Raw genomic sequence first — 14866 nt, 5'->3', positions numbered from 1 at the left:
CTGTCTTTGATAAAGTATACATTGTTTGATCTTTTGCCCACTATATTTTAATGAGGATAATTTTTGTAATCATTGTAAGAGTTCTTTATGTATTCTGGTTACATGTCTTTTTTTAGACATAGTGGTTTGCAAATATTTTCTCCCATTCAATTTGGGGCTTGTGTTTTCATTATCTAACTCTGTCTTTTAAGGAGCAGGAGCTTTTAATTTTTTTTTTTTTTTTTTTTTAAAGTAGGCTTCGTGCTCCACACAGAGTCCAGCATAGGACTTGAACTCACAACCGTGAGATCACGGCCTGAGCTGAGATAAAGAGTTGGACGCTTAACTGACTGAGCCACCCTGGTGCCCCAGCTTTTAATTTTAATGCAATCTAGTTTATCAGGTTTTTTTCTCTTAAGGTTTGTGATTTTTATCTTCTAAATCTCTGCCTAAGCCACAATCACAAAGAATTTTGTCTGTTTTCTTCTATCAATTAAATAGTTTTAGGTTTTACATTTAGGTCTGTGATCCATTTCAAGTTAATTTTTTCTATGTTGTATGAAGGTTTCTTTTTTATATGGAGGGCTGTTATTCTAGCATCATTTTTTGAATAGGCTCTTCTTTCTTCATTGACTTACCTTGTCATCTTTGTCAAAGTCAATCCATGTTATGTGTGTGGGTCTATTTCTGGACTTTCTCTTCTGTTCTACTGACCTATATATCTATCCTTTCTCCAGTAGGCTTGTACTTATAAGTCTTGTAAGAATTATTTATGCATTTTCTACTATCATACTGACTTAGAGATTCAATTAATATAGCAAATCAACTACCTCGTATCAAAAAATGTTAGGTAATTGAGTATTGAGCACGTGAATTTATCTGTAATCAGTCATTTCATTTGCAGATAGTAATATACTCAGCCTCCTTAAAACATTTATTTGGATGTTGCCAGTGGTAAGTGTCATACACTGCTATTAGGAGTGGAAATTGGTGCAAGCACTCTCAAAAAGTAGTTTGTTGATTTCTGGTGGATGGAAATGAACTGAACTATGACTCATTAATTCTACCCCTTAAACATACCCTAGAGAAATTGGCACATATACATACAAGGACAGGTACAAGCATGTTTATTGCAGCATTATTTGAAATACTGAGACACTGGAAATAAACTAAATATATTTTAATAGAAAAATAGTCGAATAAATTATAGGATGATAAAGGATACTATATAGAGAGGCACCTGGGTGGCTCAGTCGGTTGAGCATCTGACTTCAGCTCAGGTCATGATCTCACAGCTTGTGAGTTTGAGCCCCACTTCGGGCTCTGTGCTGACAGCTCAGAGCCTGGAGCCTGCTTCGGATTCTGTGTCCCTCTCTCACTCTGACCCTCCCCCCGCTTATGCTCTGTCTCTCTCAAGAATAAATAAACATTAAAAAAATTTTTTTTAAAGAATACATATAGTAGTCAAAATGAATGAAGTAGATCTCTATATGGCAACACAGAACTCAAAAGCGATGTAAAATTTTTAAATGGTAGAAATAAAATAGGTACAATAGAAAAACATGTACTAGAAAGGTGCTCACTGAATATATTATAGTGGTTTCTAGAAAGGAAAGGAGCTTGGAAATGGGAAGAGGCACAAAAAAGGAACTTTTGTATCTATTATTGTAATTTATGAAAAAAAATGTTTAAGCAAATGTGACATTGTTATCATTTCCCACCACTCAGAATGCAAATGCTATTTTACTGTTTTCTATATTTCCCTCCCTTTTTTTCAAATTAAAAAACCAAAAGTACATGTAAATAGGTTTTTTTATTAAAAAAATAGGAAGGTCAGCATCCAAATAATTTGAATTGGATGGTAAGAAATTTGAATTGAATTGGGATGTAAGAAATTATTTTTTTTAAGTTTATTTTGAGAGTGAGTGGGGAGGGGCACAGAGAGAGGGAGAAAGAGAGAATTCCAAGCAGTTCCACATTGTCAGCATGGAGACCCATGTGGGGCTCGAACTTATGAACGATGAGATCATGACCTTAGCCTAAACCAAGAGTTGGATGCTTAACCGACTGAGCCACCCACCCTTATAACAAATGCTTAATAATTTCTTCATGTGTCATTATTCTGGCCTAGAAGCTGTGTGAAATACTAGTGGCACTACAATTAGTAAGAAATTACCCCATCCCAGGGGCTGAATCTAGTTAGTGATTTATTTGGGGGATGATGGAAGGAGTAGGTGGTACACATTCATAAGGGGACAGCATTACTTAGTTGTGTGTGGTGCTTCTGGTAAGACTACTTCATCTTTGTTAATCAAGGGAGTCATGATATTTTACTGGCTTTGAAATTTCAGATAATACTAAGGAATGACATGGGAGCTGTTGTTTGATTAAATGGGGACATAAGTTGGGAAAAAAAGAAAAACTTAGTTCTGATAGATGATTTCCACCTTTACTGTATCTCTGTGCCACTTTTAAGATTCTAAAGACTAAGAAATTAATTTTCAAAAACAATGAGATTTGCATGTGGTTGTTACCACTTTACATACATACACTTTATAGAAATATTCTACATACATATTGATACATATTGATTATGCTGAATTTTTAGGTCTTTTTTAGGCTTAACTTGGATCAAGAATTAATGTTGTAAACCAGTCATTTGTTTGAAAGAAAATAGACATTTACTAAATGCCACACTTGTAATCTCATGTATCAGTTCTCATGATGCAATCATTTTTAAAATAAAAGCTAACTCCAAAAAGGAGGCACCCAACAATGAACAAATTACATCCGATTTGAATACAGTTGGGTTGGTTAAATAGTGCTTTTTTCCCCCATTATTGAAATCAGGTTTATGTTTTCTAACTGTATGTATTTTCAATACCATTATTTAAAATAAATTCTCCCTAATTAAAATTTCTTTCCATAGTACAGCATTTCAGTGGTTACAAGCATCAATACCATGAGATGATAAAGGACTCAACCCTAAAATTTTGACAAATATTGATGTCTATACCTCCCCTTTGGGAAATGTATACACATTAGGATGTTAAGGGTACCAAGAAGTCATATAGTAATATTCCTCAGATTTATTTGATCACAGTCCTCTTTTTCATATATCATCTAATAACAGCATGATTTTGGAAATGTTTAGTATATTCTAGTATGTAATGCCTCGTATATATACAAATAATTATTTCTGTTTTAAAGCAGGACAAAAGGAGCAAGCTGTGGAATGGTATAAGAAAGGTATTGAAGAACTAGAAAAAGGAATAGCTGTCATAGTTACAGGACAAGGTAAGATTTTATTTACATTTGTTTGGTAGCCATCCCAAATAATATTCATGTGATTGCCCTGATTTCAGATCCAGCTACTTCCTGAAAGTATTTGACAGATTTTTAAGTGTTATTATTAATGTGTATAGACTTACAGTTAATGCTTTATTACCTGTGTTGAAACTTGATTACCTATAGCATTCTGACAAAAACCAGGATATTACTTGTGTCCTCCTTGGACCCTCTATTGGAGATGTTTAGCCTCATTTTTAGCTCTGTTTTGAAACTGGTCCTTCCCTCATTGTCAAGGCAGGAAGGAGTGGTTTAATCAGACTCCCTTTTGTGTTTAAGGGTAATGCTTGACTGCATGTTAGAATATGAGCTGTAAATGTCTTACTTTGATGTACACTTGGCATTTTAAAACCAAAGCAGTTATTTTTCATCTTTACTTTCCTATCACCTAAAATTAAAAATTATAGTCTAATATTATCTTTATATAGGCAGCATTTATTTTACACTGTGCTGTGTGCCCAAGCATCAGTGTGTGTGCTTCATGTGTGTTATCTCTTAATTTTCACCACAACCCCACACTCTGAGGCTGCTGCTATTATCCTTACTTTTTACATAAATAACCTTAAGTACCAAGAAGTTTAGTAACTTGCCTAAGGTCTCATAGCTAGCAAGTGGTAGGTAGAGTCAAGATTTGAACCCAGGCAATCTGACTTCAGAGCCTGAATTCTAAAATACTATGCTGTGACTATTGTGCAGTATGTGGGCATCACTATTAAATAAGTAAAATATTTTAGTTATCATAGATAAAATAAATTCAGAAGGAAAAATTATATAGGATGAGAATCTTAGCCTTATGGATCAGTCCACCCAGGGATATTTGTTATCTGGTTGGCTGATATCTACTACTTACATCATCTCATCCCCAGTAATTGCAACATGTCTAATGTCTGCCAGGTTTTTTTTTCTTTGCCCTTTTTGACTACTTCTCTAGCTACTGGTGTCCTATAGAAAAGAGAGCAGAATAGAACAAGTATATATGGGAGGTTAGGCCTTTGAGACTTTTCATGAGTTTATGAGCATGACTTTATGAATTATGTACAGAATGTATTTACTCTTCCTTGTCAATTATGTAGAAGAAGAGCTAGAAGAAAATAAATTATAAGAAAAATGGTACTTCACTGAATGAAAATGCCTTTGATTATACCACTAAGAGAAAAAACAGTGTCAGTTAAAATATGACACATTCTCTTCTTATCATCACTTTGAAGTTGACTTTTACCTTATTGAATGTACTGTCTTCATCCTATTTAGACAAAGCTATAACAGCAATATTAACATCAATGACCAAATTTGTTCACGCACGGGCAATGACAAACTGTGGTATGACTGCAGCCTGGCTGAAAGCTTTAGTAAGTTGGTACTGGTTGTAAAACCCATCTCAGTTTGAAAGATTTTTAAATGTAGGGGAAAAGATATGCTTCAAAATCCATGAAATCCATGAAATACAACAGTAGATCTGAAACCATCAAAAGGAATGTAACTGATTTTTTAAAGATACTCTTTTCATTATAAAGACTATGACTCCCCATGAGATTAGTTGGGATAATATGTTATCTTCTTTTTTTTTTTTCAAGTTTATTTACATATTTTGAGAGAGAGAGAGTGAGTGAGCAAGAGCAGGGGAGAGGCAGAGAGAGAGAGAGAGAGTGAGAATGAGAGTGTGAGAGAGTCCCAAGCAGGCTTCGTGGTGTGGAGCCCGATGTGGGGCTCGAACCCATGAACTGTGAGATCATGATCTGAGCTGAAACCAAGAGTCAGACACTTAACCGACTGAGCCACTCAGGTGCCCCGATAATATTTTATCTTGAAGTAATATTAGTAGGGAAATGTAGATGTTTTCACTTTTTTTCCTCTTCTTTCAGGTGAACAGTGTGAAAGAGCTAGACGCCTTCAAGCTAAAATGATGACTAATTTGGTTATGGCCAAGGACCGTTTACAACTTCTAGGTATCACTTAATGAATTGTATAACTGGAATGAGATGTATTTGAAATGTGTGTTCAGTGAAACTTTAAAATTAGATGGAAATAGATCAATCTTAAAAATGTGTTCTAGGCTTTTTTTATAACTTACAGAAAATTTCTAACATATACAAAATAGAAGAGTATAATGAATTAATTATCCATCATTCAGCTCTAATAGTTATCAACTCCTAGTCAGTCTTGATGTATCTATATTCAAGGGCTGGCAAATTACGGCCCATGGGCTAAACCCAGTTCACTACCTATTTTTATAAGATGGCACACAGCTACTCATTCCTGTAGATACTCTCTGGATGCTTTTATGCTACAGTGACAGTGGAGTAGTTGATACAGAGATCCTAAAGCTCTCAAAGCCTTTTAATATATAGCTTTTTAAAATATTTTAATATTTACTATCTGGCTTCTTACAGAAAAAGTTTGCCAACTCCAGTGTGTGTGAATGTGTATATATACATATACATATGTGTGTGTGTGTGTGTGTATATATATATATATATATATATATATATGTACAGAATTTGTTTCAACATAGTATGAAGGGGGGAAGTGGGTAGCATATATACCCACTTTCCCCCCTTCATATTATGTTGAAACAAATTCTTGACATTTTTTTAATTCATTTATAAATATTTCCTATTGTATTTCTAAAAATGCCTTAAAAATAAAATTATCAAATGCCGTTATCACATCTAAAAAATAACCAATATTTCTTTTAATATTAACAAAAAAATCATAGCCAGATAAATGATTAGTGTCCAAATAGAATTTATATATAATATATAATATAATGTAATATAATGCATAATGTAATGTTTAGTTAGTATCTCATAATTGAATAACTTAGTATTTTTCTGGTAATTTTTTGAATCAGGATCTCCAGAAGATTCATACGATATGCCTCTTTTAATATCCAAGTTCATCTGATAGGTGGTTTGTCAGTACTTCTGGCATTTTGTGATAGTAGTAGCAATTGATGACTGATGCTTAGTGATATAATTCTGTCATTCTTTCTGCATTTATCAGTTTGAATAGGTCTACAAAGAGAAACTTTTCATCTTCTCTTTGAAGGTATAGATTTTAAACTTTTTTTTTTTTTAAGGTAAATCTACCCCTAAAACAAAGTGGAACTAAAATCCATCCTTCTTGGGTGATTCTGTACCATAACTTGTTTTGATAGAAGCATATATTTGGTAAACAGATAGACCTTATATATTTATTACTCTGTGATTTATGGTAAGTTATTTAGCATGTTTGAGCCTTTTTCATCTCATTTATAATATGGTAGTAGATAATACTTATCTCACTATATTTGTGACAGTCACAGAGACCATAGTAAGTACTCAAAAATGCTGGTTTTTATTCACCTCCTTATCCATCTGTAATCACTACCTTGCTTTTGTGGAAAAATGTATTTACACATGCATATGTAAATATTTCATTCATTCATTCATTCTTATATGACCCATTGTGTTGGTAAATTTTTTGCCCCACAGTGATGAAAAAGAAGCCTTTAATGTTTTCAGGTAATTAACAAGGCAATGTTCGCCTAGTGTCTATGGCTGACAGAGTTTGTCTTCTTACTTCCTATGTGAAGATCACTAGTGTATCAAGTAAAATTAAATACAATATCAAAGGTTATTGTAGTAAAATAATTGGGGCGCCTGGGTGGCGCAGTCGGTTGAGCGTCCGACTTCAGCCAGGTCACGATCTCGCGGTCCGTGAGTTCGAGCCCCGCGTCGGGCTCTGGGCTGATGGCTCGGAGCCTGGAGCTTGTTTCCGATTCTGTGTCTCCCTCTCTCTCTGCCCCTCCCCCGTTCATGCTCTGTCTCTCTCTGTCCCAAAAATAAATAAACGTTGAAAAAAAAAATTAAAAAAAAAAAATAATAATAATTAATTGTTCTAGTTGGTATTTTCTATGTTTTAGCTATAATGCCTTTCACTATATGTACAAATTATCATATCTATAATGCAGATTAAGTTTAATTATGGCACATTTAGTAGCATGTTTCTAATTGAGTAATTAGGAGTTGGTTGATTTATCTTTTGAAGATGTGATATGATGAATTATTGGAAGCATCTCCTCTATTATAGACTTGTCTTTTAATGTGGCTTTGTAATTTCTTATTTGTGCTAGGATGAAAAGAGAATCTATAACAACTTAGGCATTAAAAGAATTAATGTTTTGGATGTCATTGTCTGTTGTCATCCTCAAAAGTGCTCTTTGCCTGTTCATGCAAGAGGTTCCTTTAAAAAAGAAGAGGTGGAATAGAGGCCTCAACATATTCCTGTCTTCTGAGATCTCAAAGTCTAGGACTGTATCTACCAAAGACAGTAAAAAAGAGTTGTGCACACGTGCATAGTAGAGCATATTTATATACTACGTATTGATTGAGAAATGGAACTTTTCAGAGGTGGAATGCCCAGTAGTTACCTAGTTAGGATGGAGAATCATACTAAGAGTTCTGCCTACAGATTGGTTAGAGAGGATGCAGACTCTCTGATAAAATGGGAAGAGTTCATATATATTAGATTCAAGTTAGTAAGCCTTCGAGCAAAGCTTAACCATAAATAAATAATTTTGGCATACCTGGAGGTTACCCTTTTGTAAAAAAATAAATAGCTTCATTCAACATCCACTTATTAAATCTTTACTCTGTACCAGGTACAGTGCCAATGATATTAACTGAATTTATTTAGTAATTCAGCAAAATTTTTTTAATGTTTATTTTTGTGAGAGAGAGAGAGACAGACAGACAGACTGTGAGCAGGGGAGGGGCAGAGAGAGAGGGAGACATAGAATCCAAACTAAGCTCCAGGCTCTGAGCTGTCAGCACAGAGCCCAATGTGGGGCTTAAACTCACGAGTCATGAGAGCATGACCTGAGCCAAAGTCGGACACTTAACCAACTGAGCCACCCAGGTACCCCTCGAATGTTTGTTTTTTTTAAGTTTATTTATTTTGAGGGAGAGAGTGCACAAGCGGGGGAGGACAGAGAGAGAATCCCAAGCAGGCTCTGCAGTGTCAGCGTGGAGCCACACATGGGGCTCGATTCACAAATCCCGAGATCATGACCTGAGCTGAACTCAGACGCTTAACCAACTGAGCCACCTAGGTGCCCCTCATCAAATAGTTTTTGGGTGATTACCATGTTCTACATATAAATGTTAGGGTATAGACAAGGATCCATCCTTCATAGAGTTTTTATTCCAGCAGGGGGAAGACTGACAGTAGGGAATAAACATAAAAAAGAATTAAGTTATACAGTATGTTGGAAGATGATAAATATATGGAAAAAAAAGAAAAAAATAAAACATAGTAATGGGGATTAGGAGTGGATGGGAGGTGGTTTGAGCTTTTAGTTTTAAATAAGATGGTTAGATACACCTCTTTGAAAAGATGACAGGAGTTAGCCATGCAGGTCTCTGGGAGAAGAATGGTCCAGAGAGAAGAGCTGATATAAAACCTTAAGAAAACATACCTGGTGTGTCTGATAAGAAGCAAAGAGGCCAGTGTGCCCCAGCCAGGAGAGTATGGTAGAGAAGAGGTAAGAGAACTGATGGGGCAGGGAGGTTCATCCTAACAAGCAGGGCCTTATAGGCCACCATAAAGATTTGAACTTTTGCCATCTCTGAAAAAAGGAGCAGTTACAGGATTTTTAGGAAAGGAATGACATAATCTGACTTATATTTTTTTTAAATGTTTATTTTTGAGAGAGAAAGAGAGACAGAGTGTGAGCAGGGGAGGGGCAGAGAGAGAGGGAGACCCAGAATCTAAGCAGGCTCCAGGCCCTGAGCTTTCAGCACAGAGCCCAGTACAGGGCTTGAACCCACAAACCATGAGATCATGACCTGAGCTGAAGTCAGATGCTTAACTGACTGAGCCACCCAGTCACCTCTCTGACTTAAATTTTGAAAAGATCACCTTGCTAATAGGCTCCAAGGGTAGAGCCAGGGAGAACAAGTTGGATCACTATTGAATTGTAGTAAGCTAGGAGAAAAACGATGGAGGCTTGGACCAGCATAATATGAGGAGAAATTGTAACAAGTGGTAGGATTATAATTATATATGAAGGTTGACCAGATAGATATACTGACATATTGGATATAATGTTCCTCTCCCTAAGGCTTTCATGATATGTTGGCTGAGGCAGATACATAAATAGATGAATCGTCATTACTGCTGGACAAGGTGTACAAATATTTTATAGGGGTGGAAAAATAGGTGTCTGAGAAATATTCCTGGAAGAAGTGAAACCTAAAGGGGAGATTAAAAAAGATAAATCTTTCTTTTTTAAATTACTTTTATTTCTTTTTTAAGTTTATTTATTTTGAGAGAAAGAGTACGAGCAGGGGAGACGGAGAGGGAGATGGAGGGAGAGAGAGAGAGGGAGAGGGAGGGAGAGAGAATCCCAAGCAGGCTCTGCACTGTCAGCACAGAGCCTGAGAGCCTGATGCGGGGCTCAAACTCAAGAACTGTGAGATCATGACCTGAGCCAAAACCAAGAGTCAGACACTTAACTAACTGGGCCACCTAAATGCCCCAAAAAAGACAAAGCTGTAAAGAATGTTTGGAAGAAAAGACATTTCAGGAAGAAGTAACAGTATGAACAGAGGTTCTCGGTAAGAAATAGCATGGCAAGTAGGGAAGGGTGCTGGAGAAAAAGTGAACATAGGATTACTCCAGTATGAGAGATGCAGGCAGATCATGGAGGGCCTTAATGTTATATAGCAAGAGGTTTGAGCTCTGGTCTGTGGGCAGTGGGAAGCTGCTAAAGGGTTTTAAACAGAAAAGTTACGTGGTAATATTTTCCTTTTAATAAAGTAGATGACTCGAATGGTTGTGTGGGAGCCAAGAAGCAAGATGATGGTTTTATTTTAAATCATTAATGAATCTATACAACCTTAGTGATTCTAAACAGAAACATTAAGTTTACTTTAACAAAAATGAATTGGAGCAAGCTCATATTAGCAGTATAGTAGTATTGTGTATATGTGTGTTTCCACACCTATAAATCTAAACCCTACACACCAAAACAACTTCTCTGGCTTTTTATTCCTAGTTATTAGTTATCAAAACCAAGGAGTTAGTTACTTTATGTTTAGTATGTAATGAATGTATACGTGATCTTCTTGTTACATTTCAGTGAAGGGAGTGTTAATTGATAAAGAAAAGGTTTTTTTCTAAGTTATGTCTATTACCAACATAAATGGTTTCTTTCTCAGTGATTTGAAAAGTATTATCATTGAGAAAAATCAGATGACCTATCTGTTAACTAACAACAACAACAAAAAGCTCCAAGGTATATTGTATCAGCCAGTTCTAGGATACAAAAACAGTTCAGTACTTTGTGCTTTGTGCAGAAAGGGTAGCTGCTATTTAACCTGTCCCAAAGGCATGTGTGGTTGTACCATAAACCAAGCATGGCGCCTGCTTGTCTGACCTTAGAAATGAAAGTTTAGGAGAGTTAGTATATATGTGCTACATTTTTTCGTATATTCATTGAGCTCCTAGTACAGAAGAAAAGAATCAGTATGACAGTTGGGAGTACTGCAACAAAATAATTATGGTAAGAATTGGGCCCCTGTGATGAATAGGGGCACACAGCAGGTTCTTCCTGTATATTATTTTGTTTAATCTTTGAGACCCTCAGAAAACTGAGGCTAAAGCAAGTTCATGCTGGTAAGTGGTGAAGCAGGGTAAACAGGGTCAACTAGTAGTATGGATGACTTCAATGGGGAAATGGTAGTGCATCAGTGATAGGGGCAAGATAGCACAAAATGGTACCCTCCTGGGCTTGAGGTGCTAGACATAGTGACCTGGGTCTTGACAGGATTTGTCGTTACTTGAAATTGAGGGTAGGGTTGAAACAATCTTTTTTTTTCTTTTTAAAAATGTATTTATTTTTGAGAGAGAGAGTGCAAGTGAGAAGGGGAGAGACAGAGAGAGAGGAAGAGAGAGGATCCCAAGCTTGAACCCATGAACCATGAGATCATGACCTGAGCTGAAATCAAGAGTTGTATGCTTAATCGGCTGAGCCACCCCAGGTGCTCCTATACAATCTTTTTTTTTTTTTTTTATAATATATTTGTGTTGTAAAAAAAATAAAAAATAAAAAAAAAATTGTGTTGTAAGTTGCCAGCCATGTTAAAGAAGTATCTGGATGATAAAAACAATATTCATTTTTTTTTTGTCTCCAGGCTATTCCCCTACATAATGATGCGGGTATAATAGATACTCAGAAAATATTTGCTAGTGATAGTGGTAATATGAAACCTGCTTACAGCACCTATATAAAGCATGTTTTGAAAATAACCAGTTGTGAACTTCTGTTGCTATTTTAATGTCTGAGTTTTTACTAATTATATTTTTAAGATAATTTTATATAAATGCCCAAATCCTTCATCTTCTAACACCTTGAATTACTTTTTATTTTCACATGTACATCTTATTTTTTCATTATGTGTTTTTGCTTTTTATTTATTTTGTTCTTTTTTTTACCTGCCTCTGTTGCATAGAGAAGCTGCAACCAGTTTTGCAATTTTCCAAGTCCCAAACGGATGTCTATAATGACAGTACTAACTTGACATGCCGCAATGGACATCTCCAGTCAGGTGGGTTTAGGTTAACTAACATGGTAGATAATAAAGCTTGCATGCAGAGTAGAGTCCTATATAACCTGATAATGTTGATTTGATTTTATAATGGTTTATTTCGTTGGCTTTTGTTTTCACAGGGCTGTGTTGAAAATACAGTATCCCTGTCATTCATGGTATATAAACATGTAGCAAATAGGATGTAACCATTCTCAACATGCTTTATTTGCTTATTTTGCAACCACCCATTTTTTGAGATTATAAAATATGAAGGTTCATTTTCCTAAGCTATTAAAATATTCTTTTGTTTCTGTTACATTTTCAGCATTTGTGGTTTTTTTCATGCATACCTGTACCAAGTTTTCATGAAGTGGTGTTTTTTAAGTCAGAAATTTTAATTTCTCTTTGTTAAATATCAATATTAATTGCACATATTTAATTACAATTTTAATTACTATGCATGAACGTTTTAACATAGTACCTTAGGAAAAATTTGAAGCTGAGTTCACATAGTAAGGGGAAACATTAGAATACTATTATTAACTATGGGTTAAATTTGTTTTCCACGAACTTTGGGGTATCAACTCCGACAGAAACTTACAGCAGATCTTCATTTCCTAAGTTCTCTGACATCTTGGCTAGTTTTATTGGTGACTTTTTCAGCATTGGTTTCATGTACAGGGCTTAAATTTTATGAAAGTAAACATTGCTTTGTTCAATTTGTAGCAGAAAAACCTTAGTTTAGACTATAAGACAACTGTCTTCTTTATTCATACATAATACAAACCTTCAAGACTTGAATTAAGAAGAATTAAGGTAAGTGGACTGGAGACAGTAGGTCATCAAATCTTTCCCTTCTGGCTTTACTTCTCTCTTATGGAGTTCTCATTTTGGTTTGGTCTTCTAGTACAGAGCCCCTTGTGACTGGCTGTATTCCTTTTCCTCCCTGTACATGATTTAAAAAAATAATATTTAAGGTTTATTTATTTTTGAGAGAGAGAGGCATAGTGCAAGCAGGGGAGGGGCAGAGAGAGAGGGAGACACAGAAGCTGAAGCAGGCTCCAGGCTCTGAGCTGTCAGCACAGGGCCCAATGCAGGGCTTAAACTCACGAACCGCAAGATCATGACCGAGCCGAAGTCAGACGCTTAATCAACTGAGCCACCCAGGTGCCCCCTTCCTGTACATGATTTAAAACACCATTTCTAGGGGCGCCTGGGTGGCTCAGTTGGTTAAGCGGCCGACTTCGGCTCAGGTCATGATCTCACGGTCCATGAGTTCGAGCCCCTCGTCAGGCTCTGTGCTGACAGCTCAGAGCCTGGAGCCTGTTTCAGATTCTGTGTCTCCCTCTCTCTGACCCTCCCCTGTTCATGCTCTGTCTCTCTCTCTCTGTCTCAAAAATAAATAAACGTTAAAAAAAAAAAAAATTAAATAAATAAATAAACAAAAAACCCCCACCATTTCTAATATAGAAATAAATATTTTGCCTGTTTCTCTCAGCCCAGCTATGAAGAGCTGACATTTTCATAAGGAACTTTTTTAAAAACCAAGAAATGTAAGAATTTACCACATATAAATAATTAAGTTTCTAAGATATAAATTTGAGATCCTAATAATCCTCCAATGTAAACAGCAAAATTTTCTAGCCCTGAAGAGCTGGTATGCCTTTCCCTTGTTTTCTTGCTTCTCTTCTACTTCATTTCACATGTGAGATCCCATTGTATTTTTCTGCCATGCAAGAAACCCAAAACAAAACAAAAAAGCAACTTTCTCTTCCTGATACCTATGTTAAAAAAATCAAACCATCTTATTTCAAATCCCTAGTGATCAGTTTATTTATTTATTTATTTATTTATTTATTTATTTATTTTTATTTTTTAAGATTTACATCCAAATTCATTAGCATGTAGTGCAACAATGATTTCAGCAGTAGATTCCTTAGTGCCCCTTACCCATTTAGCCCATCCCCCCTCCCATAGTAATCTGTTTTATCCTGTTTTCTTGATGGGGGTATTTACCAAGTGCACAGCTAATTAATGCAGCACTGGTATTTGATGCCCATTGAGTCCTAGTCAATGAACTTGCTTACTCAGGCCTATTTTACGAGTGTCACACACTCCTGGAATATTCTGTGATGTTTCACACGGATGAGTTATTTCATCTCTCTTAGGAAATAGTTATGCCAAAGTCTACATATTACTTCAGTGTGTTATCTATAGTGTCCAGTTTTCAACTCAGAATTTCCAGACATGCAAAGAAATAAGAAAGTGTGACCATTACTTAAGAAAAGAATCAGGGGCGCCTGGGTGGCTCAGTCAGTTGAGCAGCTGACTTCGGCTCAGGTCATGATCTCGCGGTTCTTGAGTTTGAGCCCCACATCAGGCTGCGCTGTTCTGACAGCGCAGAGCCTGGAGCCTGCTTTGGATTCTGTGTCTCCCTCTCTCTCTGACCCTCCCCTGCTTGTGCTCTCTCTCTCCCTCAAAATAAACAAACATTAAAAAATTAAAAAAAAAAAAAAAAAAGAAAAGAATCAGTCACGGGTGCCTGGGTGGCTCAGTCGGTTAAGTGTCCGGCTTCAACTCAGGTCATGATCTCACAGTTGGTGAGTTTGAGCCCCACGTTGGGCTCTGTGCTGACAGCTCAGAGCCTGGAGCCTGCTTCAGATTCTGGGCCTCCCTCTCTCTGCCTCTCCCCTGCTCACACTCTCTCTCTCTCTCTCTCTCCAAAATAAATAAACATTAAAAAAATTTTTTTGTAAGAAAAGAATCAGTCAATAGAAATTGACTCTTGAATGGGCCCAGTTGTTGATGTAGCAAAGACTTACGAGCAGCTATTATTAAATGTGTTCAAAGAGTTAAAATACGGCATCAGGGGGCACCTGGGTGGCTCAGTTGGTTAAGTCTCTGACTTCAGCTCAGGTCACGATCTCGCAGTTTGTGGGTTCGAGCTCCGCATCGGGCTCTGTGCT

General features: G+C 36.3%; 1 protein-coding gene across 4 annotated transcripts in view; it reads left to right on the top strand.

Annotated features, from left to right (window-relative positions):
• SPAST (spastin) overlaps positions 1-14866 on the top strand; it is a 52062-nt gene that overhangs the window by 13129 nt on the left and 24067 nt on the right. Inside the window, exons 2-4 of one of the 4 annotated variants that reach the window (XM_043604193.1) lie at positions 3193-3276; positions 5190-5273; positions 11823-11918. In XM_043604193.1, coding sequence (XP_043460128.1) covers positions 3193-3276; positions 5190-5273; positions 11823-11918 — 264 coding nt within the window. Of the gene's footprint in view, positions 1-3189; positions 3277-5189; positions 5274-11822; positions 11919-14866 lie in introns of all 4 variants that reach the window. The other 3 variants (XM_043604192.1, XM_043604195.1, XM_043604194.1) reach the window with 3 other exon arrangements.

The sequence above is a fragment of the Prionailurus bengalensis genome, chromosome A3 (assembly GCF_016509475.1).
Source record: "Prionailurus bengalensis isolate Pbe53 chromosome A3, Fcat_Pben_1.1_paternal_pri, whole genome shotgun sequence".
NCBI lineage: Eukaryota > Metazoa > Chordata > Mammalia > Carnivora > Felidae > Prionailurus > Prionailurus bengalensis.
This window is presented reverse-complemented; position numbering and strand designations above follow the sequence as displayed.